Source organism: Lucilia sericata, unplaced genomic scaffold (genome assembly GCF_015586225.1).
Source record: "Lucilia sericata isolate MDLA Ls3-8-SP2 unplaced genomic scaffold, ASM1558622v1 Contig000721F_arrow, whole genome shotgun sequence".
Lineage (NCBI taxonomy): Eukaryota > Metazoa > Arthropoda > Insecta > Diptera > Calliphoridae > Lucilia > Lucilia sericata.
Genome location: NW_023994722.1, coordinates 159,791 through 184,611, shown reverse-complemented (window position 1 = coordinate 184,611; position 24,821 = coordinate 159,791). Strand labels below are relative to the sequence as shown.

At 30.6% G+C, this 24,821-nt stretch overlaps 3 protein-coding genes across 3 annotated transcripts; 1 reads left to right on the top strand and 2 right to left on the bottom strand.

Annotated features, from left to right (window-relative positions):
• Window positions 1–959: 959 nt before the first annotated feature.
• Window positions 960–19,598, bottom strand: LOC119607641. Its single transcript, XM_037961638.1, has 4 exons — window positions 18,692–19,598; window positions 3,735–3,860; window positions 2,944–3,645; window positions 960–2,393 (listed from the first exon to the last, which is right to left on the bottom strand). The coding sequence occupies exons 1-4, from the start codon at window positions 19,457–19,459 to the stop codon at window positions 1,407–1,409; spliced, it is 2,583 nt and encodes an 860-aa protein (XP_037817566.1). The 5' UTR covers window positions 19,460–19,598; the 3' UTR covers window positions 960–1,406.
• Window positions 19,599–22,567: 2,969 nt separating this feature from the next.
• Window positions 22,568–23,257, top strand: LOC119607643 (39S ribosomal protein L41, mitochondrial). The gene has a single exon (XM_037961640.1). It carries the CDS (start codon window positions 22,678–22,680, stop codon window positions 23,176–23,178), a length of 501 nt encoding a protein of 166 aa, XP_037817568.1. The 5' UTR covers window positions 22,568–22,677; the 3' UTR covers window positions 23,179–23,257.
• Window positions 23,258–23,274: 17 nt separating this feature from the next.
• LOC119607642 (splicing regulatory glutamine/lysine-rich protein 1) lies at window positions 23,275–24,293 on the bottom strand. Its single transcript, XM_037961639.1, has 2 exons — window positions 23,480–24,293; window positions 23,275–23,423 (listed from the first exon to the last, which is right to left on the bottom strand). The coding sequence occupies exons 1-2, from the start codon at window positions 24,179–24,181 to the stop codon at window positions 23,343–23,345; spliced, it is 783 nt and encodes a 260-aa protein (XP_037817567.1). The 5' UTR covers window positions 24,182–24,293; the 3' UTR covers window positions 23,275–23,342.
• Between the last annotated feature and the right edge of the window lie 528 nt (window positions 24,294–24,821).

The following is a 24,821-nucleotide window of genomic DNA, read 5'->3' as shown; positions in this document are numbered from 1 at the left end:
TCGAAAAGTCGACTATTAACTAAATGCAAAAAGTCGAAAAGTCGACTTTTCGTTTCAACTATAGAACCCTAATAAATGTGTAACTAAATATGTAAAATTTTTTAAATAAAATCCCGACTAAACTATAGACTGGACTATAAACTAACATATAGACTAGATTATAGGCAAAATTGTATATTTATACAAAAGTATCTTCTATATTTATTACAAAAGTATCTTCTTTCGACAGGATTTATTTCAGAAAAACGACATCTTAAGAAAGTTTTCTATCAGAATAGTGTCTTCCTATTAAAAAAGCATATTTTTATAATATTTTTGAATAGAAAAGTGTCTTCTTAGAACGTTTGATATCAGAAAAGTCTCTTCTTTATTCAGATTTCAATTAGTAAAGACTCTTCTTTAGACAGTTTTCTATAAGAAAAGTGGCATCTTTAGATAGTTTTATATTCGAAAAGTATTTTCTTTAATATGTTCTTTTTTATTAGAAAAGTTTCTTCATTTGAAGGTTTTCTTACAGAAAAACATCTTCTTTAGAAAGTTTTCTATTAGAAATGTGTCCTCTTTAGAAGGGTTTCTTCTTAAAAGCGTCTATTAAAAAAGAAAGTTTGCTATTATAAAGGCGTACTGTTTAGGCCAGTTTCCATTAAAAAATCGACTTCTCTAGAAAGTTTTTTATATGAAAAATATATTCTTTATAAAGTTTTTTATTACAAAAGTATCTTCAGTTAATTATCCGAAAAGTGTCTTCTTTAGGCAATGTTCTATTAGAAAAGTGTATTCTTTTGACAGTTTTCTATTGGAGAAATATCTTCTTTAGACGATTTGTTATTATTAAGGTATTCTTTAGACAGTTTTCTACAAAAAGATGTGTTTAGTTAGGTTTCGATAAAAAACAGTCTTCTATAGTCAGTTTTCTATTCGAAAAGTTTCTTCCAAGTTTTACAGTTTTATTTTTTTTCACACATTTATTTGATTTTAAGATTTTAACAACATTTAGTTATAAATTAAGTACAATTAAGAATAAATATAAAATAATACTTTTATAAAAACTTAAATTAATTAAAATTAATAATACTTTTTTAGTTTAGATTAAACATAAACTAAATATTCAATATTTTAGTGGCTAGTATTAAAAAGATTTCAATAAAAAAAAAACAATAAATATCTAGACATTTCTTCAATTTATTAAATGATATTTGATAAATTTCACTATTCACTTTATTAGAAACAATTTCAATAATTTTCTTAAAGTAAAACTAAATTTTTAACAAAATTTCTTTAAAATTGTTAATAAAGTTAATTATTTTTAAAAAATGTTCATTGAATCTCTGGCTGGTAGTTTTTTAATCAATGACTCTTATTAACTGCTTAATTTTCTTTAAAATTCCAGTTTTCCTTTACAGCCTTCACTGTTCATGTTGCGTTTTCCGATGCCATCGCAAACTGGCAAATTGTGCAAATCTTTTGCCACACGGTTGACACTTATACTTCTTGACCTTAGCATGTAAATCCAAATGTTTCTTCAAATTTCCCAAAGTAGTAAAACTCTTGCCACACTCATCACACGGATGTTTACGTATATTTAGATGAACATTCATATGATCCGTAAAACGATTACGTTCATAGAAGGCCTTATCACAAATCGGACAATGAAAATTCGATTGATTGAGATGAGTCGTACGTCTATGGAGATCGTAAAAAGACCAGGTTTTAAAAGTTTTCTCACACCATTCACACTTATAGGGTCTTTCGCCGGTATGTGAACGCTTGTGTATATTGACCTCGGTGGAAGTGGCAAATGATTTCTTACAAATTTCACAGGAATAAGGAAAATCATGTCTATGTCTTCTTATATGTATGGTAAGATTACCAGGCATTTGAAAACCCTTACCACACAAAGTACAGATAAAAGGTAAAGTACCTTCATGTTTGGATTTATGTATTTTATACTGATCATACGTTTTCACTATAAGTTGGCAATTGTTACAGCGAAAAGGTCCTAAATTAATGGCCAAAAATTGTGCCAATTTTTCATATAATACAAAGGACATGCCGCATGTTTGCTCCTTATCTTTTAGAGGATTTTCCTTTAATCTTTTAAGTTTTTCTCGCGAAAACTCTTTACGCAAAAGGTAAAGGGTTTTTTCTAGTTGCTCCAGTTTATATAGTTTTTCCGGTTTGAGGTTTAAATTGACTTTTTCTAGCATTTCATTTAAAGCTTTTTTACGATAATTCGATGATCTATAATCGGGATGATCTACATCCCAGAGAGAGTTAAAGGAACGATATATTTCAATAAACTGTAGTTGTTGTTCCAAATTATCAAAGTTTATGTCAGAGGCTTTGAGGAAAGCTTGTCGTTGTCTAAGGGGATTAGAAGAAGGATGAGCTACCTGAAAATTAGACAATGAAAATTTTATGGATTTCTACAAAAGTGTCTTCTTTACATATTTCATTATCAGAAAAGTGTCACTCTTCTTTAGAATGTTTTGTATTAGAAAAGAGTCTTCTTAGATAGTTTAATATTAGAAAATTATCTTCTTTATTAGATAAGTGTCTGCTTAAAACTATTTTCTATCAGGAAAGTGTCTTCTTAAGATAGTTTTCTTTTAGATAAGTGTCTATCAGTTTTTCTATTAGTAGAATGTCTTCTTTTGACAGTTTTCTATTAGAAAAGTGTCTTCTTAAAACAGTTTTCTGTCAGTTTTTCTATTAGAAATATATCTTCTTTATACATTTTTCTATTAGAAATGACTCTTCTTTATATAGTTTTCTATTAGAAAAGTATCTTCGGTTCGATTAGAAAAATAGTATCCTTTAGACTATTTTTTATTAGATTAGTGACTTCTTCGATAGTCCTCTATCAGAAAACTATTTTATTTTAAAAGAGACTTATTTTTCAGTCAGATATCGTTATTCATTATTATTTCCTTAAATCCTTACCTTTTTTAAATTCTTTATTATTTTTTCCTCCATTTTGGGTCTTAGGAATTCCATTTCATCAAAACACCATAGCTTAGGCAAATACAAACCCTTTAGTTTATATAATATTCTCAACTCCTTGCGATATCTTATGCATAACTTTTGTATTTCATTCTTACACTCCTCTGTCGACATAACAACCTTAATATTCTCTTTTAATTGTTCAGAGATTTCCTCAAATATCGTTGTTTTATTACAATTATCATACTCCTTATCAAGGGGATTCCACAGCGACTCATAATGTCTATATAGATCTAATAGGGAACTTAAAACTTGACGATTAGTTAGCTCTTCACTTTCCTCTGCCTCGATTTCCTTATCTTTATTACGTTCTTTCCTCTTTTCTTCTATAGTTTGCCTTAGAAAATCCATTTTATCAAAATACCATAAACGTGTCTTGTGTTTACCCTTACGGGTCTCGAATTTATGTAATTCCCGACGATAACGTCCTCTTAATTCATTAATTATACCAAAAATTTCCTCTCCCGTTAATGAGTATTTCATTTCATGTAATAAAGGCTGTGAGAGTTCACTATACATAGTGCGATGAGCATTATATTTGTAATCCTTATGTTTGGGATTCCAAAGTTTTTCATTTTTTCTATAGGCTTCTAGGAGATACACAATCAAGTCTTTATTATTTAAAGCTTTAAGCATGGCAGGCTAGCAGGAAATCAATTTAAAAGAGAACTGTTAAATTAACTTATGAAAGAGAGAGAGAGAGAGGAGAATATAAATTTGTAAATTTTTACCGTTTTCAAATATTTTCCTTTAAGGGATTTTGAAGATTTTATATCAGTAAGTTTATCGGGTTCCAGGGGTTGGTTTATATAGTCGGGTAAAGTAATAGAGCAAGTTTGATGGTAAGTGGGGCTTGACTGGAAATATAAAGATTATAAGGAGAATCATTATTAAGTGTTTAATTTGATTTTTTTTTAATTTAAATTAATTCTTATATTTCTGAAGAAATTTCTTGTTAGTCCTCTGCCTTATTAGCTTTATAAAAACCCCATTAAAAATTAATCATAAATTGTTATATTTTAAATTAATTGCAGTAAAAAAACATAAAAATTTAATTGAAACATTTGCAATTACAAGGCAGTAACATTAAAAACAATAAAAAACTAATATTTTATGTTTTTTATACTTTATAAACAAAACCCAAGAACTTGTCTAGAGGGGGGGGGGGGTCTCCTCTAATAGAATGTCAAAACAACAAATAACAATTGATTATGAGAAAATTTCACTAGTCAGTCACTTTAGTAAAGTGACGATGACGATGATTTAGATGATAATGTCAACAAAATAACTATAGGCGTAAACATTAAAGGGTGTGTTGCTAAAGAGATGTAAACTTTAATTTTCTTCTTTAGATTGAGTCTTCCATAGAAAAGTAACTTCTTTAAACAGTTTTCTAAAGAAATGTCTTTCTTAGCAAGTTTTCTATAGAAATGTGTCTTCTTTAAAGAGTTTTCTATAGAAAAGTGTCCTCATTACAATGTTTTCTATAGGAATCTGTCATCTATAGACAGTTTTCAATAGAAAAGTGTATTCATTAAACAGTTTTCTATAGAAGTCTCTTCCTTAGCATATTTCCTATAGGTGTGTGTTCTATATATAGGTTTCTATAGAAAAATTAAACAATTTTCTAAAGAAAAGTATCTTCCTTACAATGTTTTCTATATGAATGTGTCTTCTATAGAGAGTTTTCTATAGAAAAGTGTCTTCCTCAGTTAGTTTCCTATTGAGAAGGTCCTTCTTTAAACTATTCTCTATACAAGTGTAGCCATTAATCTATTTCCTATAGAAAATAGTCTTCTTTAGATATTTTTGTATAGAAAAATTTCTTTTTCACACATCTTTCTATAGAAAATTTTGTATTTAACATTTTTTCTATAGAAAAATTTCTTTTCTAAACAGTTTCTATAGTAAATGTCTATTTTGAACAGTTTTCTATAGGAAATATGTTTTCTTAAAAGTTATCTATAGAAAAATGCCTTTTCTAAAGGGCCCTTCAGACGATCATACTTTACGTACGACAAGTCTAATGAAGAAGTAAAATGAAATTCCATCCGTATGACAAAAAAGTGAATAAAAGTCGTATGATTTATATTTTTTGTGTTTACACGATTGGTATAAAACAATAACAAAGTAAGATGGAAACAGCTGTTTCACTTTTTTTGTATGTGTTTACATAAAAATACATCCCTGATCTAATGCGACTTGCTTGTTTTTTTAATAATTTCAAACAATAAAGAGAGCCCTACGACTGTCAAACTTTTCGTCCTGTTTTTCTCTCAATGTGTGATGATTTCATTACAAATTGCGTTTAGACGATCCCATCCGTTCTCTTCTACACAAAGTTTTGACAGATCATATTACTTGTGTGCTCGTGTGAAGGGGGCTTAAACAGTTTTTTATAGAAAATGTCTATTCTAAACCGGTTACTATAGGAAATATGTTTTCTTAAAAGTTTACTATAGAAAAAATTATGTTCTAAACAGTTTTCTATTCTAAACAATTCCCTATAGAAAATGTGTTTTTTAAACAATAGAAAAAGCCATTTCTAAACAGTTTTCTATAGAAAAATGTCTTTTCTAAACAGTTTTCTATAGAAAAATATCTTCTTGAGCAAAAAAAATTTCTTATTTAAAGAACTTTCTATGAATAAGTGTCTGCTTTTGACAATTTCCCTTAAGTAACCTTTAAACGTTACTCTAGAAATTGTTCCTCTAGAAACACTCTTTCTGACACACCCTTTAGATATAAAACTCTTGATAATAATAATAATGAAGATGTGATGCTTGTTAACAAATTACTGTTTTACAAATATAAATAATTATTACGACCGGCAAGAAAATTGTATTTGTTTTGTAAATAAAGAAATAAATGCGGGCATTGGCATTCCTAGAAGACTTTTTGACACGCCTAATAAATGTACTAAACAATAATGAAAATATACAACAAAAAACTGTAATATAATTGCTACTACAAATAATTCATTCATTCATCTACAATTTTTGTTATTTATGCTGACGAAATAAATGTTTGATTACGTGCGTCTACACGTAGTGAGACTAATTTATAAGACAATAATGTTTACACTGGTAGTGTGACATTATTTTACAAAATATTTTGGGCAGATAGATAATTTTGCAGATGGAAAACTTTTTTAATAGAAAAATATCTTAAGAAGGCTCTGAAAACTTTTCTAAGAACATTGTCTAAAGAAGACACTTTTCTAACTGAAAACTGTCTTAAGAAGAAAATGTTCCAATAGAATATTGCCTTAGAAGACTCTTTACTGATAGAATCTAAAGTAGGGTTCTATAGTTGAAACGAAAAGTCGACTTTTCGACTTTTTGCATTTAGTTAAAAGTCGACTTTTCGACTTTTTCCATTTTATGAAAAGTCGATTTTTCGACTTTTCGACCTTTTTCATTTATTTAAAAGTCGACTTTTAGACTTTTCGACTTTTAGTATTTTATAAATGGTCGACTTTTCGACTTTTTCCGACTTTTCGCCTTTTTCGACTTTTTGATTTTTTAGTTGAAACGAAAAGTCGACTTTTCGACTTTTTGCATTTAGTTAAAAGTCGACTTTTCGACCTTTCGACTTTTTCCATTTTATGAAAAGTCGATTTTTCGACTTTTCGACCTTTTTCATTTATTTAAAAGTCGACTTTTAGACTTTTCGACTTTTAGTATTTTATAAATGGTCGACTTTTCGACTTTTTCCGACTTTTCGACTTTTCGCCTTTTTCGACTTTTTCCGACTTTTTGATTTTTTACGACTTTTTGACTATTTTCGATTTATTTCGACTTTTTTTCGACTATTTTCGACTATTTTTTTACATTTTTCGAGTTTTTCCGACTATTTTAGAGTTTTTGACCTCTTTTCCACTTTTTTAAAATTTTCGACTCTTTTCGACTTTTCGAATTTTTTCGACTTTTCGACTTTTTCCGACTTTTCGACTTTTTTTGACTTTTCGACTTTTTTCGACTTTTATTTACAAAGTCGACTTTTCGACTTTTTTCATAGACGATAGTCGAGTTATCGACTTTTTTTCGACTTTTCGACTTTTTGATTTTTTACGACTTTTTGACTATTTTCGATTTATTTCGACTTTTTTTCGACTATTTTTTTACATTTTTCGAGTTTTTCCGACTATTTTAGAGTTTTTGACCTCTTTTCCACTTTTTTAAAATTTTCGACTCTTTTCGACTTTTTTCGACTTTTTCCGACTTTTCGACTTTTTTTGACTTTTCGACTTTTTTTGACTTTTCGACTTTTTTCGACTTTTATTTACAAAGTCGACTTTTCGACCTTTTTCATAGACGATAGTCGAGTTATCGACTTTTTTGGAACAAAATAGTCGACTTCGACTTTTCGACTTTTTTCGACAAAAAGTCGATTGTTCGATTATTCGAAAGTCGATTTATAGAACCCTAATCTAAACAATTATTTACGATAAAGTGATATTATGAAGAAATTATCATAGTGTGAACACACTTTCTTACAATAGACGGCAAATGTAAAGGGATCGAAAAGAATTGCCATAAAAAAACTTGTTGCAATATAAAAAAAAAAAATATATATGACAGTGTCAACAATGACAGTATATTCTCATTGTTATATTTCAACAACAATGATCGATTTCAAAATAATTGTTTAGTATGAAAACATTATATTTAATGGCGGCTTCAGTGAAAACCCGTATTTATATATTAGTTGCTCTGATTAAATTTTATGAATATAGGCCTAAACTTAACCATTCCTTATTATTAAACAAATATTTTAAATCTTATTCTTAATATGTACAACTAATTACTATTAAGTTCGGTATAAGAAGGTGCGTGCTATTTATAATATAAATTAGTTAAATATTGAATTTATTGTACTGATTACAAAATTTTGATAAAATTCTTTATATCGTGTGTAAATCACAGTTATTAAATTGTAAATAAATTATAAAGTTATAAATTTTTTATCTGATTTTTGCATTTAGTTAAAAGTCGACTTTTCGACCTTTCGACTTTTTCCATTTTATGAAAAGTCGATTTTTCGACTTTTCGACCTTTTTCATTTATTTAAATGTCGACTTTTAGACTTTTCGACTTTTAGTATTTTATAAATGGTCGACTTTTCGACTTTTTCCGACTTTTCGCCTTTTTCGACTTTTTCCGACTTTTCGACTTTTTGATTTTTTAGTTGAAACGAAAAGTCGACTTTTCGACTTTTTGCATTTAGTTAAAAGTCGACTTTTCGACCTTTTGACTTTTTCCATTTTATGAAAAGTCGATTTTTCGACTTTTCGACCTTTTTCATTTATTTAAAAGTCGACTTTTAGACTTTTCGACTTTTAGTATTTTATAAATGGTCGACTTTTCGACTTTTCGACTTTTCGCCTTTTTCCGACTTTTTGATTTTTTACGACTTTTTGACTATTTTCGATTTATTTCGACTTTTTTTCGACTATTTTTTTACATTTTTCGAGTTTTTCCGACTATTTTAGAGTTTTTGACCTCTTTTCCACATTTTTAAAATTTTCGACTCTTTTCGACTTTTTTCGACTTTTCGACTTTTTCCGACTTTTCGACTTTTTTCGACTTTTTGATTTTTTACGACTTTTTTGACTATTTTCGATTTATTTCGACTTTTTTTCGACTATTTTTTTTACATTTTTCGAGTTTTTCCGACTATTTTAGAGTTTTTGACCTCTTTTCCACATTTTTAAAATTTTCGACTCTTTTCGACTTTTCGACTTTTTCCGACTTTTTTTGACTTTTCGACTTTTTTCAACTTTTATTTACAAAGTCGACTTTTCGACTTTTTTCATAGACGATAGTCGAGTTATCGACTTTTTTGGAACAAAATAGTCGACTTCGACTTTTCGACTTTTTTCGACAAAAAGTCGATTGTTCGATTATTCGAAAGTCGATTTATAGAACCCTAATCTAAACAATTATTTAAGATAAAGTGATATTATGAAGAAATTATCATAGTGTGAACACACTTTCTTACAATAGACGGCAAATGTAAAGGGATCGAAACGAATTGCCATAAAAAACTTGTTGCAATATAAACAAAAAAATATGACAGTGTCAACAATGACAGTATATTCTCATTGTTATATTTCAACCACAATGATCGATTTCAAAATAATTGTTTAGTATGAAAACATTATATTTAATGGCGGCTTCAGTGAAAAAACGCGTTTATATATTGGTTGCTCTGATTAAATTTTATGAATATAAGCCTAGAGTTAACCATTCCTTATTATTAAACAAATATTTTAAATCTTATTCTTAATATGTACAACTAATTACTATTAAGTTCGGTATAAGAAGGTGCGTGCTATTTATAATATAAATTAGTTAAATATTGAATTTATTGTACTGATAAAAAAATTTGGTAAAATTCTTTATATCGTGTGTAAATCACAGTTATTAAATTGTAAATAAATTATAAAGTTATAAATTTTATATCTGATTTTATATTTAGGGCAATTTTATGTTTAGAGCAGTTGAAATTTGAAATTATTATAAATTTATTATAAATTTTATAATGCTTCTAATATTATTTGAAATATTCCTAACAGTTGCATCTCATTTTACAGCCAATCTAGTCATACCTATAAGGTCTTAAGTTAAATTAAAAAACTTTGCTATATTTTCCTTCCTAAACAAGAATCGTTTAATATATTAAAACTAAATGTTTTTTTTTTTAATTCTTATTAAAATTCTCCCACTTAGTCACAGTGTTGCCAATAAAGTTGGTTTTATGCAGAGATAGGGAATTGTTTTTGCAAATAGTTAATTTAAATACAATTATCACGTTTTTTAACAATAACTTTTCATTATAATTTTATTACTAATTAATTAGAGTTTTATGCCGAATTAATTAAATCAACAATTTATTTATACTTTGCATTTGTTTTCAAAATTCACTGAAAAGTGCAATTAAGTAGAACCGAGATATGAAATTGTAATAAAAATATGACACGCTAACAAAATAAGATTTTGAATATCTAAACAAACAATATAATTGTAAACAATGATTGATTGCTAATTAATTTTAACAAAATTTCTGGTACTAGTTAAGCTCCAGTTCATTTCTAGTTCTGTTCTAGTTCTGTTCTAGATCTGTTCTAGTTTTGTTCTAGCTGTTCTAGTTCTGTTCTAGTTCTGTTCTAGTTCTGTTCTAGTTCTGTTCTAGTTCTGTTCTAGTTCTGTTCTAGTTCTGTTCTAGTTCTGTTCTAGTTCTGTTCTAGTTCTGTTCTAGTTCTGTTCTAGTTCTGTTCTAGTTCTGTTCTAGTTCTGTTCTAGTTCTGTTCTAGTTCTGTTCTAGTTCTGTTCTAGTTCTGTTCTAGTTCTGTTCTAGTTCTGTTCTAGTTCTGTTCTAGTTCTGTTCTAGTTCTGTTCTAGTTCTGTTCTAGTTCTGTTCTAGTTCTGTTCTAGTTCTGTTCTAGTTCTGTTCTAGTTCTGTTCTAGTTCTGTTCTAGTTCTGTTCTAGTTCTGTTCTAGTTCTGTTCTAGTTCTGTTCTAGTTCTGTTCTAGTTCTGTTCTAGTTCTAGTTCTGTTCTAGTTCTGTTCTAGTTCTGTTCTAGTTCTGTTCTAGTTCTGTTCTAGTTCTGTTCTAGTTCTGTTCTAGTTCTGTTCTAGTTCTAGTTCTGTTCTAGTTCTGTTCTAGTTCTGTTCTAGTTCTGTTCTAGTTCTGTTCTAGTTCTGTTCTAGTTCTGTTCTAGTTCTGTTCTAGTTCTGTTCTAGTTCTGTTCTAGTTCTGTTCTAGTTCTGTTCTAGTTCTGTTCTAGTTCTGTTCTAGTTCTGTTCTAGTTCTGTTCTAGTTCTGTTCTAGTTCTGTTCTAGTTCTGTTCTAGTTCTGTTCTAGTTCTGTTCTAGTTCTGTTCTAGTTCTGTTCTAGTTCTGTTCTAGTGCTTTTCTAGTTATATTCTAGTTCTGTTCTAGTTCTGTTCTACTTCATTTCGTTTTAATTCTTATTACTGAACATCTGTTCTAATCTAACTTTGTTCAATCGTTTTTAATTATTAATTTTAATTCGACATAATTAATTATTTCCTTTAATTAAATTTACAATTTTCTTATACAAAATAAAGAAAACACTTGTTAAATATTTTTGGCAATAAAATTATAATTACATTTCCACAGAGAAGTAGAGAGATTTGTCTACAAAAATCTAATAGAATGCATTTCGATTTTTGTTTTTTAAAATTCATTTGAAAACGTCATTGCAATATAGATTTCCTATGATTTATTTATAAATATTTTGAAAAACACAAAAATTTTGTTAAATAAATTTTGCAAACAAATAAATAATTATTAATTAAAATGAAAACATTTTGAAGGTGTTTTATAAATGTTTTTTTTAAATAAAATGTGTAGAAAATTTAAAATATAATTGACATTTATGGATTTTGAGTAATTTTTAAAGAATTTAGAAACAAAATAGTACAAACAATTCTTAAAAGAAAATTAACATAAAGTTTTTTAATAGATTAATGAATGAATGAGTGAAAAAAGTATAATTTTAAAAAAGTTTTGAATGATATTATTTGACAGTTTTTTGACATTTGCCAAATAACTTTTAAAATTTATTTTTAAGACTCCTAGACTTTTTATTTAATATTTTTAACATTAATTTCAATATGTGTATTTATTCTTTAAGTCCCTAGATAAAATTTTCTAGCCATTCATTAACTTGTATTGATCCGTTAAGTCCCAAAAATGACTTTATCAAAACATGGCCACATTTAAAATAAATCGATAGTAAACAATAGACTTTCAATATAATAAATAAAGTCCATTGTATTAATTTATATTTGTCTAGTCCAAATAATACACAAACTAAACAGACAAACAATTAATTTAGTTGATTACCAAAAAAAAACCCAACTACTTCCTAAAAGAAAACTTTATTTCAACATTTGCTTCCCCTGAATTAAAAGGTATTAGCATGTTTTTTGTTTAACTCCACTATTAGTGGGTAATTTATTAACTAGAGCATAATTTCTTGAACTATTTTCTTTGTTTTTGTCACCAAATAGAAACGTTACGTTTTCCACATAATTAATGTTTATTTAAATTACTGAAATTGTATTTTAATCACCTCAAAAAAACACTAGCCCCTCATAAAAAATCAATATAGTGTTAATAAATTCATATCAGAGAAATTTGTTTTTTTTTTTGTGTTTTAAAGGTGATTAGAAATCATTTATCTGACCACTTGAAATTGTAGAATGTTTTCACTTGAAATATTTCATTTGTTTGTCTTAATTGAGGGTGTAAATTATATTGTTAATACTTTTTAATTTGACTTTATCAATATGATTATTTTCATTACATACGATTTTGAAATGTAAGATATTAAAAAAAGAGCTTTTCGAAAAAATGCAGTGGATTTGGAAATGAACTACACTGCAGATTAATGTGTTCTGGATCGAACGAACTTCAATTCAAGTTCTGTTCAAGTTCTGTTCCAGTTCTTTTCTAGTTCTGTTCTAGTTCTGTTCTAGTTCTGTTCTAGTTCTGTTCTGTCTAGTTCTGTTCTGTTCTAGTTCTGTTCATAGTTCTGTTCTAGTTCTGTTCTAGTTCTGTTCTAGTTCTGTCTAGTCTGTTCTAGTTCTGTCTAGTTCAGTTCTGTTCTAGTTCTGTTCTAGTTCTGTTCTAGTTCTGTTCTAGTTCTGTTCTAGTTCTGTTCTAGTTCTGTTCTAGTTCTGTTCTAGTTCTGTTCTAGTTCTGTTCTAGTTCTGTTCTAGTTCTGTTCTAGTTCTGTTCTAGTTCTGTTCTAGTTCTGTTCTAGTTCTGTTCTAGTTCTGTTCTAGTTCTGTTCTAGTTCTGTTCTAGTTCTGTTCTAGTTCTGTTCTAGTTCTGTTCTAGTTCTGTTCTAGTTCTGTTCTAGTTCTGTTCTAGTTCTGTTCTAGTTCTGTTCTAGTTCTGTTCTAGTTCTGTTCTAGTTCTGTTCTAGTTCTGTTCTAGTTCTGTTCTAGTTCTGTTCTAGTTCTGTTCTAGTTCTGTTCTAGTTCTGTTCTAGTTCTGTTCTAGTTCTGTTCTAGTTCTGTTCTAGTTCTGTTCTAGTTCTGTTCTAGTTCTGTTCTAGTTCTGTTCTAGTTCTGTTCTAGTTCTGTTCTAGTTCTGTTCTAGTTCTGTTCTAGTTCTGTTCTAGTTCTGTTCTAGTTCTGTTCTAGTTCTGTTCTAGTTCTGTTCTAGTTCTGTTCTAGTTCTGTTCTAGTTCTGTTCTAGTTCTGTTCTAGGTTCTGTTCTAGTTCTGTTCTAGTTCTGTTCTAGTTCTGTTCCTAGTTCTGTTCTAGTTCTGTTCTAGTTCTGTTCTAGTTCTGTTCTAGTTCTGTTCTAGTTCTGTTCTAGTTCTGTTCTAGTTCTGTTCTAGTTCTGTTCTAGTTCTGTTCTAGTTCTGTTCTAGTTCTGTTCTAGTTCTGTTCTAGTTCTGTTCTAGTTCTGTTCTAGTTCTGTTCTAGTTCTGTTCTAGTTCTGTTCTAGTTCTGTCTCTAGTTTCTGTTCTAGTTCTGTTCTAGTTCTGTTCTAGTTCTGTTCTAGTTCTGTTCTAGTTCTGTTCTAGTTCTGTTCTAGTTCTGTTCTAGTTCTGTTCTAGTTCTGTTCTAGTTCTGTTCTAGTTCTGTTCTAGTTCTGTTCTAGTTCTGTTTTACTTCTGTTCTAGATCTGTTCTAGTTCTGTTCTAGTTCTGTTCTAGTTCTGTTCTAGTTCTGTTCTTGTTCGGTTCTGTTCTAGTTCTGTTCTAGTTTTGTTTTAGTTCTAGTTCTGTTCTAGTTCTGTTTTAGTTCTGTTCTAATTCTGTTCTAATTCTGTTCTAGTTCTGTTCTAGTTCTGTTCTAGTTCTGCTCTAGTTCTGTTCTAGTTCTGTTCTAGTTCTGTTCTAGTTCTGTTCTAGTTCTGTTCTAGTTCTGTTCTAATTCTGTTCTAGTTCTGTTCTAGTTGTGTTCTAGTTCTGTTCTAGTTCTGTTCTAGTTCTGTTCTAGTTCTGTTCTATTTCTGTTCTAGTTCTGTTCTAGTTCTGTTCTATTTCTGTTCTAGTTCAAATCTACAGTTATCTATAGAAGCATGTAGTGATGCCATACTGTTATGCCCTTAAGTCTAGCTCATTTTCAGTGATGCCAACTACTTAGATAACAAACAAATTTGTAATAAAGTACACAAAAACCTCTTTAATATTCTTTGTTATAAACAAAATGTCTGAATTCCTTTAACATTTAAATTAATATCCTTAAAAAATACCCTGGAGGGTATTTATTCCAATTAATTATTTTTTTCATCTGATACTAAACTGAATAAATTAAGAGACTTTAACTATATACATTTTCCTTTGCTCCGCAATAAATATTTAAATATTATTTTTAAATATGTAGTATATAAATATGTATACTACATATTTGATTATGAGTTTGAAATGTTTAAGAGTGCAATTTTATGCACTATTTTCATTTTAGTGTTTATTTTAATACTTGTCATAAAAATGTTTAGAAAAATAATTTGTTCAATTTTTTATGGATGTTTTAGTTTTCTTTGCTGCTCTGCCAGAGCGTATGAAATTTGAAAAAAAGCAACGTTTTTTTTCAAACAACCTTGAGTGTAACAATGTCAATATTTTGTTAAAAAAAAGAAAAATATACATAAATTGTATATCCCTGCAAGCAATATTCTAAATAAATCACAATTTTATGAAAAGTAGTTTCATGTAGTTGTTTAACCCTTCCAAGGCTAACACTATGATAAACTGTTAAAACTATAAACGATGACTATCCCTAAATAACCAGTTAGATGACTACTTCTATGTCAGTTAACTTTATCTAAAGTATTACAAATGTTAATAAATAATCCCATATCATTTGGAAGAATCGCTATTATATGGACGTTACCGTTACAGAAGGAAGTATTTTCCCCCATATAATTGCTATACAATTATTTGCTTCAGTATCTTTTTACGTAATTTTGTTTGTTGGTATATTTTTCTATTATTTAATTATTTATGAATGAACTATAATAGAGCACAAATAGTTGAAAAGAGGAAAAAAGTACGCCATATTATACACACGTGTACTTATGTAGATCCTTTTCTACGAATACAAACTCCTTTCAAACAAAATATCCTTTAAAGGAAACAAAATACAATTTAAAATTCCCACATGCAAAATAAATAGCAATATTTAATGCTATTTTTAATCAAAAGAGGTTTAAATATTTGAACAGTATAAAACAAAAGTAAAGGGACAAGTTTTTTTGAAGACTGTTAACCTTTTAGATAAGTTTCTTTTGAGACAGATTTCTATTAGAAAATTCTCTTCTGAAAAGAAGGACACTTCTTAAGGACACTTCTATTAAAGCGTTTTTCTTTTAATATTAATTTTACATGTCATTGACATCACTGCTTTAAGTCAAATATGTATAAACAATGCTGCCAATTGTTACACAGTAAAGCCTCCTTTTTTTCCTTTAAACTTCGTTTTATTACTAATTTTAACTTACAAAACTTCCATTTTAAAGTCTCTAATGTTTCCCTTGTCCACCTACTTTTATCGTACACTGTTCACATCACTTTACAATGTCGTTTCTTTACTTTTTTTTGTTTGCCAAAACAATAGACTACAAATAAACTAATTATTTGAGAATCTAAACAACTGGACAAAACGTTTGTATTTCTTTTGTCTGCGATTCATTTATATTCCATTTATTCTATGTGTATTTTGTTTGTAAAACAAGCGCTCAAAGATAAATAATAAATACTAAATGAATTGAAAATGCAATTTTCTAGTTTGTTATTTACGCCTTCTATTTGATAACGAGACAATTTGCTACAAAGTAAACACCAAATATATCATGGGATTAAAGGTGAAGGGATACCGACTGGTGAAGAAAGATGAACAAGAACTAAACAAGAACAGAATTAGAACTGAACTAGAACTGAACTAGAATTGAACTAGAACTGAACTAGAACACAGAACTAGAACAGAACTTGAACTGAACTAAACTAGAACTGAACTAGAACTGAACTAGAACTTGAACTAGAACTCAACTAGAACTGAACTAGAACTGAACTAGAACTGAACTAGAACTGAACTAGAACTGAACTAGAACTGAACTAGAACTGAACTAGAACTGAACTAGAACTGAACTAGAACTGAACTAGAACTGAACTAGAACTGAACTAGAACTCAACTAGAACTGAACTAGAACTGAAGTAGAACTGAACTAGAACTGAACTAGAACTGAACTAGAACTGAACTAGAACTGAACTAGAACTGAACTAGAACTGAACTAGAACTGAACTAGAACTGACTGAACTAGAACTGAACTAGAACTGAAGTAGAACTGAACTAGAACTGAACTAGAACTGAACTAGAACTAGAACTGAACTAGAACTGAACTAGAACTGAACTAGAACTGAACTAGAACTGAACTAGAACTGAACTAGAACTGAACTAGAACTGAACTAGAACTGAACTAGAACTGAACTAGAACTGAACTAGAACTGAACTAGAACTGAACTAGAACTGAACTAGAACTAAACTAGACTGAACTAGAACTGAACTGAACTGAACTAGAACTTGAACTAGAACTGAACTAGAACTTGAACTAGAACTGAACTAGAACTGAACTAGAACTGAACTAGAACTGAACTAGAACTGAACTAGAACTAGAACTGAACTAGAACTAGAACTGAACTAGAACTAGAACTGAACTAGAACTGAACTAGAACTGAACTAGAACTGAACTAGAACAGAACTAGAACTGAACTGAACTAGAACTGAACTAGAACTGAACTAGAACTGAACTAGAACTGAACTAGAACTGAACTAGAACTGAACTAGAACTGAACTAGAACTGAACTAGAACTGAACTAGAACTGAACTAGAACTGAACTAGAACTGAACTAGAACTGAACTAGAACTGAACTAGAACTGAACTAGAACTGAACTAGAACTGAACTAGAACTGAACTAGAACTGAACTAGAACTGAACTAGAACTGAACTAGAACTGAACTAGAACTGAACTAGAACTGAACTAGAACTGAACTAGAACTGAACTAGAACTGAACTAGAACTGAACTAGAACTGAACTAGAACTGAACTAGAACTGAACTAGAACTGAACTAGAACTGAACTAGAACTGAACTAGAACTGAACTAGAACTGAACTAGAACTGAACTAGAACTGAACTAGAACTGAACTAGAACTGAACTAGAACTGAACTAGAACTGAACTAGAACTGAACTAGACTAGAACTGAACTAGAACTGAACTAGAACTGAACTAGAACTGAACTAGAACTGAACTAGAACTGAACTAGAACTGAACTAGAACTGAACTAGAACTGAACTAGAACTGAACTAGAACTGAACTAGAACTGAACTAGAACTGAACTAGAACTGAACTAGAACTGAACTAGAACTGAACTAGAACTGAACTAGAACTGAACTAGAACTGAACTAGAACTGAACTAGAACTGAACTAGAACTGAACTAGAACTGAACTAGAACTGAACTAGAACTGAACTAGAACTGAACTAGAACTGAACTAGAACTGAACTAGAACTGAGTAGAACTGAACTAGAACTGAACTAGAACTGAACTAGAACTGAACTAGAACTGAACTAGAACTGAACTAGAACTGAACTAGAACTGAACTAGAACTGAACTAGAACTGAACTAGAACTAACTAGAACTGAACTAGAACTGAACTAGAACTGAACTAGAACTGAACTAGAACTGAACTAGAACTGAACTAGAACTGAACTAGAACTGAACTAGAACTGAACTAGAACTGAATTAGAACTGAACTAGAACTGAACTAGAACTGAACTAGAACTGAACTAGAACTGAACTAGAACTGAACTAGAACTGAACTAGAACTGAACTAGAACTGAACTAGAACTGAACTAGAACTGAACTAGAACTGAACTAGAACTGAACTAGAACTGAACTAGAACTGAACTAGAACTGAACTAGAACTGAATTAGAACTGAACTAGAACTGAACTAGAACTGAACTAGAACTGAACTAGAACTGAACTAGAACTGAACTAGAACTGAACTAGAACTGAACTAGAACTGAACTAGAACTGAACTAGAACTGAACTAGAACTGAACTAGAACTGAACTAGAACTGAACTAGAACTGAACTAGAACAGAACTAGAACTGAACTAAAACTGAACTAGAACTGAACTAGAACTGAACTAGAACTGAACTAGAACTGAACTAGAACTGAACTAGAACTGAACTAGAACTGAACTAGAACTGAACTAGAACTAGAACTGAACTAGAACTGAACTAGAACTGAACTAGAACTGAACTAGAACTGAACTAGAACTGAACTAGAACTGAGTTAGAACTGAACTAGAACTGAACTAGAACTGAAGTAAAACTGAACTAGAACTGAACTAGAACTGAACTAGAACTGAACTAGAACTGAACTAGAACTGAACTAGAACTGAACTAGAACTGAACTAGAACTAAACTAGAACTGAACTAAAACTGAACTAGAACTAAACTAGAACTAAACTAGAACTGAACTAGAAATGAACTAGAACTGAACTAGAACCGAACTAGCAATTTAAATTGCCCTTGGCAATCCTTCTCACACACACACTATAGCTAACAGCTAACAGTCTATTCTAACAAATATTTTCACTTTCTATAGAATTTTAAGTAAATGTTCACATACCTTACTGCTGCTATCTTCAGTAAATGACATGCAATCGCTAAAACCACCACAAACCCCATCGTCACTACTATTACAGCCGGGACTTTGCACCAACATAATACCACTATCTTCGCCATCGCCTATTTCACATTCATTGTCATCCGGTGAAACAACGGAGGCGGAAGTGCTGCAGTTAGAGGGTAGACTAAAGGTAGTCGTACAGCTATTGGTCAAGGTGTTGTAAGTGTTGCTACTCGTGTTATTTGCAAGATTTTCCAAGGAATTAAGTGTAATAAGATTTTCTAAGTCTTGATTTGCGGAGGTAAGCGTTAATAAATCGCTTGTTGCCAAATCATTTACTAAATTGAGGTCGACCGAAGGCATGTTTAGCATACCATTTAAAATTATATAATTTTCTTTACTTTCTTGATTTTCTTCTGCCGCCAACTGATTTGTAATGCTAATAGCATTACTGTTAGTTATCAGAGAATTATTTAAATTTGTAGCACTTATGTTTAACACTAACTCTGCTGCATTGGTAGTATTTGTTATAAAAACTTCACCCGTTAGATTTGAGTTTTCCAGTTCATACAACTTGAAAACTTGTTCCTTATGTTGTTCTTGTAAATGTTGCAAAAATATATCGGATTGTAAACATACACCCGTACAGAATAAACAATTAAAGCCGATATTTTGTATATCCGGTGATATGGTAATTTCTCCACATTTACGAAAAAACACATAATCATCTGGGTGCCAATTTATGGCGGAATCTAATAAGTTAGACATTGTTAAGTTATAAAATATCTTTTACTATTTAATTAGACATTTGGGATTTATTTAAACAAAAACAAAATAAACATTTATAAGTTTAATCTTTTGAATTTAACCGCTTCGTTGTTAGTTGTTCTAATGCCGGCCACTGACTGAATTTGTGTTCAACAATTTATAGTAAATTTTCTTCATCAAACGTTTAAGCTCTTTTTTTATTAATGTTTTGCTGTTGTTGTTCATCGAATGCGTGTCTGTTTGCTTTCTCATTAAATTTTGTTAAAGCATAGAGCGAATGAGTCAGTAAATAATGAATGCATTTATTGTGAGTGTTTGGTCACCTTAATATTGGGTGGGGGAGGGTTTTGTTTGGTTGCCCTACTATAAGGATCGATGGTATGTTAAATTTAAAATAATATACTAGAACTAGAACACTGAACTAGGGCACTGAACTTGAACTGAACTAGAACTGAACTAGAACTGAACTTGAACTGAACTAGAACTGAACTAGAACTGAACTAGAACTGAACTAGAACTGAACTAGAACTGAACTAGAACTGAACTAGAACTGAACTAGAACTGAACTAGAACTGAACTAGAACTGAACTAGAACTGAACTAGAACTGAACTAGAACTGAACTAGAACTGGAACTGAACTAGAACTGAACTGGAACTGAACTAGAACTGAACTAGAACTGAACTAGAACTGAACTAGAACTGAACTAGAACTGAACTAGAACTGAACTAGAACTAGAACTGAACTAGAACTGAACTAGAACTGAACTAAAACTGAACTAGAACTGAACTAGAACTGAAATAGAACTGAACTAGAACTAAACTAGAACTGAACTAGAATTGAACTAGAACTGAACTAGAACTGAACTAGAACTGAACTAGAACTGAACTAGAACTGAACTAGAACTGAACTAGAACTGAACTTGAACTGAACTAGAACTGAACTAGAACTGAACTAGAACTGAACTAGAACTGAACTAGAACTGAACTAGAACTGAACTAGAACTGAACTAGAACTGAACTGAACTGAACTAGAACTGAACTTGAACTGAACTAGAACTGAACTAGAACTGAACTAGAACTGAACTAGAACTGAACTAGAACTGAACTAGAACTGAACTAGAACTGAACTAGAACTGAACTAGAACTGAACTTGAACTGAACTAGAACTGAACTTGAACTGAACTAGAACTAGAACTGAACTAGAACTGAACTAGAACTGAACTAGAACTAGAACTGAACTAGAACTGAACTAGAACTGTAATAGAACTGAACTAGAACTGAACTAGAACTGAACTAGAACTGAACTAGAACTGAACTAGAACTGAACTAGAACTGAACTAGAACTGAACTAGAACTGAACTAGAACTGAACTAGAACTGAACTAGAACTGAACTAGAACTGAACTAGAACTGAACTAGAACTGAACTAGAACTGAACTAGAACTGAACTAGAACTGAACTAGAACTGAACTAGAACTGAACTAGAACTGAACTAGAATTGAACTAGAACTGAACTAGAACTGAACTAGAACTGAACTAGAACTGAACTAGAACTGAACTAGAACTGAACTAGAACTGACCTGAACTGAACTAGAACTGAACTAGAACTGAACTAGAACTGAACTAGAACTGAACTAGAACTGAACTAGAACTAAACTAGAACTGAACTAGAATTGAACTAGAATTGAACTAGAACTGAACTAGAACTGAACTAGAACACAATTAGAACTGAACAAAAACTTTTTTTCAACTCCTTCCCAAAAATGTTCTTGTTGTATATTCTTAGAAATGAAATGATTGCATTCAATTCATATGTACATTGTTACAACAGTTGATGTAAGTTTGTCATGAATATTTGCTGCGAAAAAGGAGTGTGTAAGGTGGAGGACAATGATGATAATGGTACGATTAAGTAATACACATTGCTACATTATTTTTAATGTTAAGGTCAGAAGGATTTTGAAGGTTGTACTTCACAACTCATACACACATTCACACACAACATTGCTGTACGTTTTACAAATAGATAATTGCATTTTTATTGATATTGCATTATTCATGGCATTTAATGACCATTAAAGAAGGTCGTAAACATTGTGTAAATGTGCGAAATTATTTTGTTAAGCATAAGAAAACAGTTGTGTTGAAGTGGTTTGAGAGGAAAGATGGAGTTGACTATGGTGGATTACGTGTAACTTAATTAAAATGCTTGAACCATATTTTTTCCGCCGGAAGTTATATGGTGTAATAAGTTAAGTTTTAAAAGTTCTAGTTCAATTCTAGTTCAGTTCTAGTTCAGTTCTAGTTCAGTTCTAGTTCAGTTCTAGTTCAGTTCTAGTTCAGCTCTAGTTCAGTTCTAGTTCAGTTCTAGTTCAGTTCTAGTTCAGTTCTAGTTCAGTTCTAGTTCTAGTTCTAGTTCTAGTTCAGTTCTAGTTCAGTTCAGTTCTAGTTCTAGTTCAGTTCAGTTCTAGTTCAGTTCTAGTTCAGTTCTAGTTTAGTTCTAGTTCAGTTCTAGTTCAGTTCTAGTTCAGTTCTAGTTCAGTTCTAGTTCAGTTCTAGTTCAGTTCTAGTTCAGTTCTAGTTCAGTTCTAGTTCAGTTCTAGTTCAGTTCTAGTTCAGTTCTAGTTCAGTTCTAGTTCAGTTCTAGTTCAGTTCTAGTTTAGTTCTAGTTCAATTCTAGTTCAGTTCTAAATCGGTTGTAGATCGATACTAGTTTAGTTCTACTTCAGTTTAGTTCTATTTCACTTCTAGTTCTAATGCAGTTCTAGTTCTGTCCTAGTTCAGTTCTAGTTCAGATCTAGTTCTCTCCTAGTTCTATTCTATTTCTGTTCCAATCGGTTCTAGATCGGTACTAGTTATGTTCTATTTCAGTTTAGTTCTATTTCTCTTCTGGTTCTAATTCAGTTCTAGTTCTGTCCTAGTTCTAGTTCAGATCTAGTTCTGTTCTATTTCTGTTCCAATATGTTCTAGTTTTCTATTTTCAAAATTTTCTCAAGGATTATTGTACTCTTTATAGACGTCAACCTGTAATTTGTTTATAAAATGAAACAACTCCGTTATTTACACTACCATAAAATACAACGGCGCCTTAAACAGCTGCTTGCACACTATTGTGATTGATACATAAAGTACTCTGTACAATTTTTTTTCACCAACCAAAACACGCAAATTGCCGTGTAGTTATTTAATAATTTTCGAACAATTTTTCACATAAAAACTATGCAAAACTGTAAACAACTTCTAACACTGGCCATCAAAAGCCAACAACGTACCATCTCCACTACAGCCGCGTTAGAAGGTAAACGTAATTTCCGTAAATTTTTGGTACACAATAAACGCGGCACGCGTGTGGTCAAAGAAGCTCAGCGCACACAACTCAACCCGGCGGTACCCATCGACAAAAGAGGTGTACGTGATACGGGTATGATAGTAAATGGTAAATATGTGGAGATTCCAGAAAAGATTCCCGAGTTAATAGTGCCCAACTTGGACGACTGTAAATTAAAGCCATATGTCTCTTATAAGGCGGCAGATGTCATACAATCGGAATTCACCAGTTTGGATTTGTTTAATGCTGTGTATTCTAAGAAAGTTATACAAGATTTTAAAGAGGGTAAACTTAAGGATGATGGTACGCCGGTAGAGCCCTCAGAAAATGAATTACTAACCGCTGAAGAGGCTTTGCAAAGAGCACGTAAAACCGGCTCGGATATATTTTAAATATTAAGTTTGTTGTTGATTGATTTGAAATAAATTTAAATGATAAAATTACAAAAACTTACCAAATCCCTTAGGAAGTTACTTTCTTTGTGGGACTTGCTTGTAGTTAAATTAATTTTATTTTATTTAATATGTAGTAGGTAGTTAATGAAGTAAAAGTTTAATTATTCCGTCATAAATTTCTGCCGATAAAGAAACAATTTTCGCACCCATTTATCCTGTTTTTGTTCAGCATCGCCCAGAAACTGAAAGAGAAATATATTTTAGTTTTGTTAGCATTTTTATAAAAAATATAGCTTACATTTGGATGAAAAATTTCCTCTTTAGTATTGGCTTCTTTTAATTTATCCAAAGACATGGAAAAAGTTACCGTCTCCGCCTGTAAATCTATAAAAACTTTATCCGAAGGCAAGGTGCTTTTCTCAGGAGCTTCCCGGTCTCGAGTACTAAAGAAAGATCTGGGAACAAATGTATCTTCTTCTATAGTATCTAAAGCTTTTTGCACTTTAAAATCCATTAAATCTATAGCTTTTGTAACAGCCGCTGTTCCGGGAGTGCTGACTGAAGTTTGAGCACTTCTCGAATTGCTTTCTGAACTGGGCGCACGAGTCTTGCTATTACGCGAGCTAGAGTATTTTGATGTACGACTGCTGCGGCTACTGCGACTATCCCGGGAACTGGTGGAAGAAGTAGAAGAGGTGCTTGAACTGCGGCTGCGACGACGATGTTTAGATTTCTTGGAGTGCTTGGATTTTTTCGATTTTGACTTATAATGCCGGGAGGAATAGGAATAATCTCGATCATAATCTCTATCCCTTTCCCTATCATAGTCACGATCGCGTTCCCGCTCTTTGTCACGGCTGCTGCGTTCTCTATCACGATCCCTATCCCGGTCTCTATCACGATAACGTTCAGTATCACGGCTGCGTTCTTTATCGCGTGATTTGGAGCGAGTCTTATGTCTAGAGCGTTGATAGCTAGAGGATCTTTCGGATTCCCTCATTTTTGTGGTGACTTCTACTTAAATTCTTTATTTATTTGTGGTTTTTAGTTTTGCTCTGCATTTTTCCGCAAAAAATAATGTAAACAATCACAATATGATAAACTAAAGCAATTTTTAATCACAATAGTAAAATTTTAAGCTGGCAATACCTTCTAATGACATTTTGTTAAAACAGTGTTGACAACTGTATGAAAACTTGTTTAAAAATGACAAGCAATTATTATTTAATATTTATATTAAATAAATTTTTTTATGAAAAAATATAAAGTTTTTTCCTAATTTTAAGAATAATAATTTTGTTTTTGTGTAATATATTTTTTATTCTTTGGGAAAATTTTGTTTTTCTTTTTGGCGTTTTAATTAAATCGCTTTGAATAAACAAGTCGCAGCAAGCTAACAACACTGTTTGTATATTACAATAGTGAAGCCGGATGGGATGAAATATCCCCCTTTTTTAAAGGATTTTTGATTTTTCTGTTCATAGTGAAGAAATATCTATAATAAAGAATGGGTATAACCATAAGGAAAACAGCTATTTATTGTTAAAACAACTTAAAAAAATTAGTTAATTAAGTAAATAATTTAATATGTTTAACATATTTTACTTTTATTTCCATACAGAAAATAACTTATTATGGTA

Coding starts and splice junctions, on each gene's coding strand:
- LOC119607641 (XM_037961638.1), bottom strand. CDS start 19,459: ATGTCTAACTTATTAGATTCCGCCATAAATTGGCACCCAGATGATTAT. Junction 3,646..3,734: donor AAGGAAAATATTTGAAAACG/GTAAAAATTTAC, acceptor ATTTCCTGCTAG/CCTGCCATGCTTAAAGCTTT. Junction 2,394..2,943: donor TAATAAAGAATTTAAAAAAG/GTAAGGATTTAA, acceptor TCTAATTTTCAG/GTAGCTCATCCTTCTTCTAA.
- LOC119607642 (XM_037961639.1), bottom strand. CDS start 24,181: ATGAGGGAATCCGAAAGATCCTCTAGCTATCAACGCTCTAGACATAAG. Junction 23,424..23,479: donor AGGAAATTTTTCATCCAAAT/GTAAGCTATATT, acceptor TTTCTCTTTCAG/TTTCTGGGCGATGCTGAACA.
- LOC119607643 (XM_037961640.1), top strand. CDS start 22,678: ATGCAAAACTGTAAACAACTTCTAACACTGGCCATCAAAAGCCAACAA.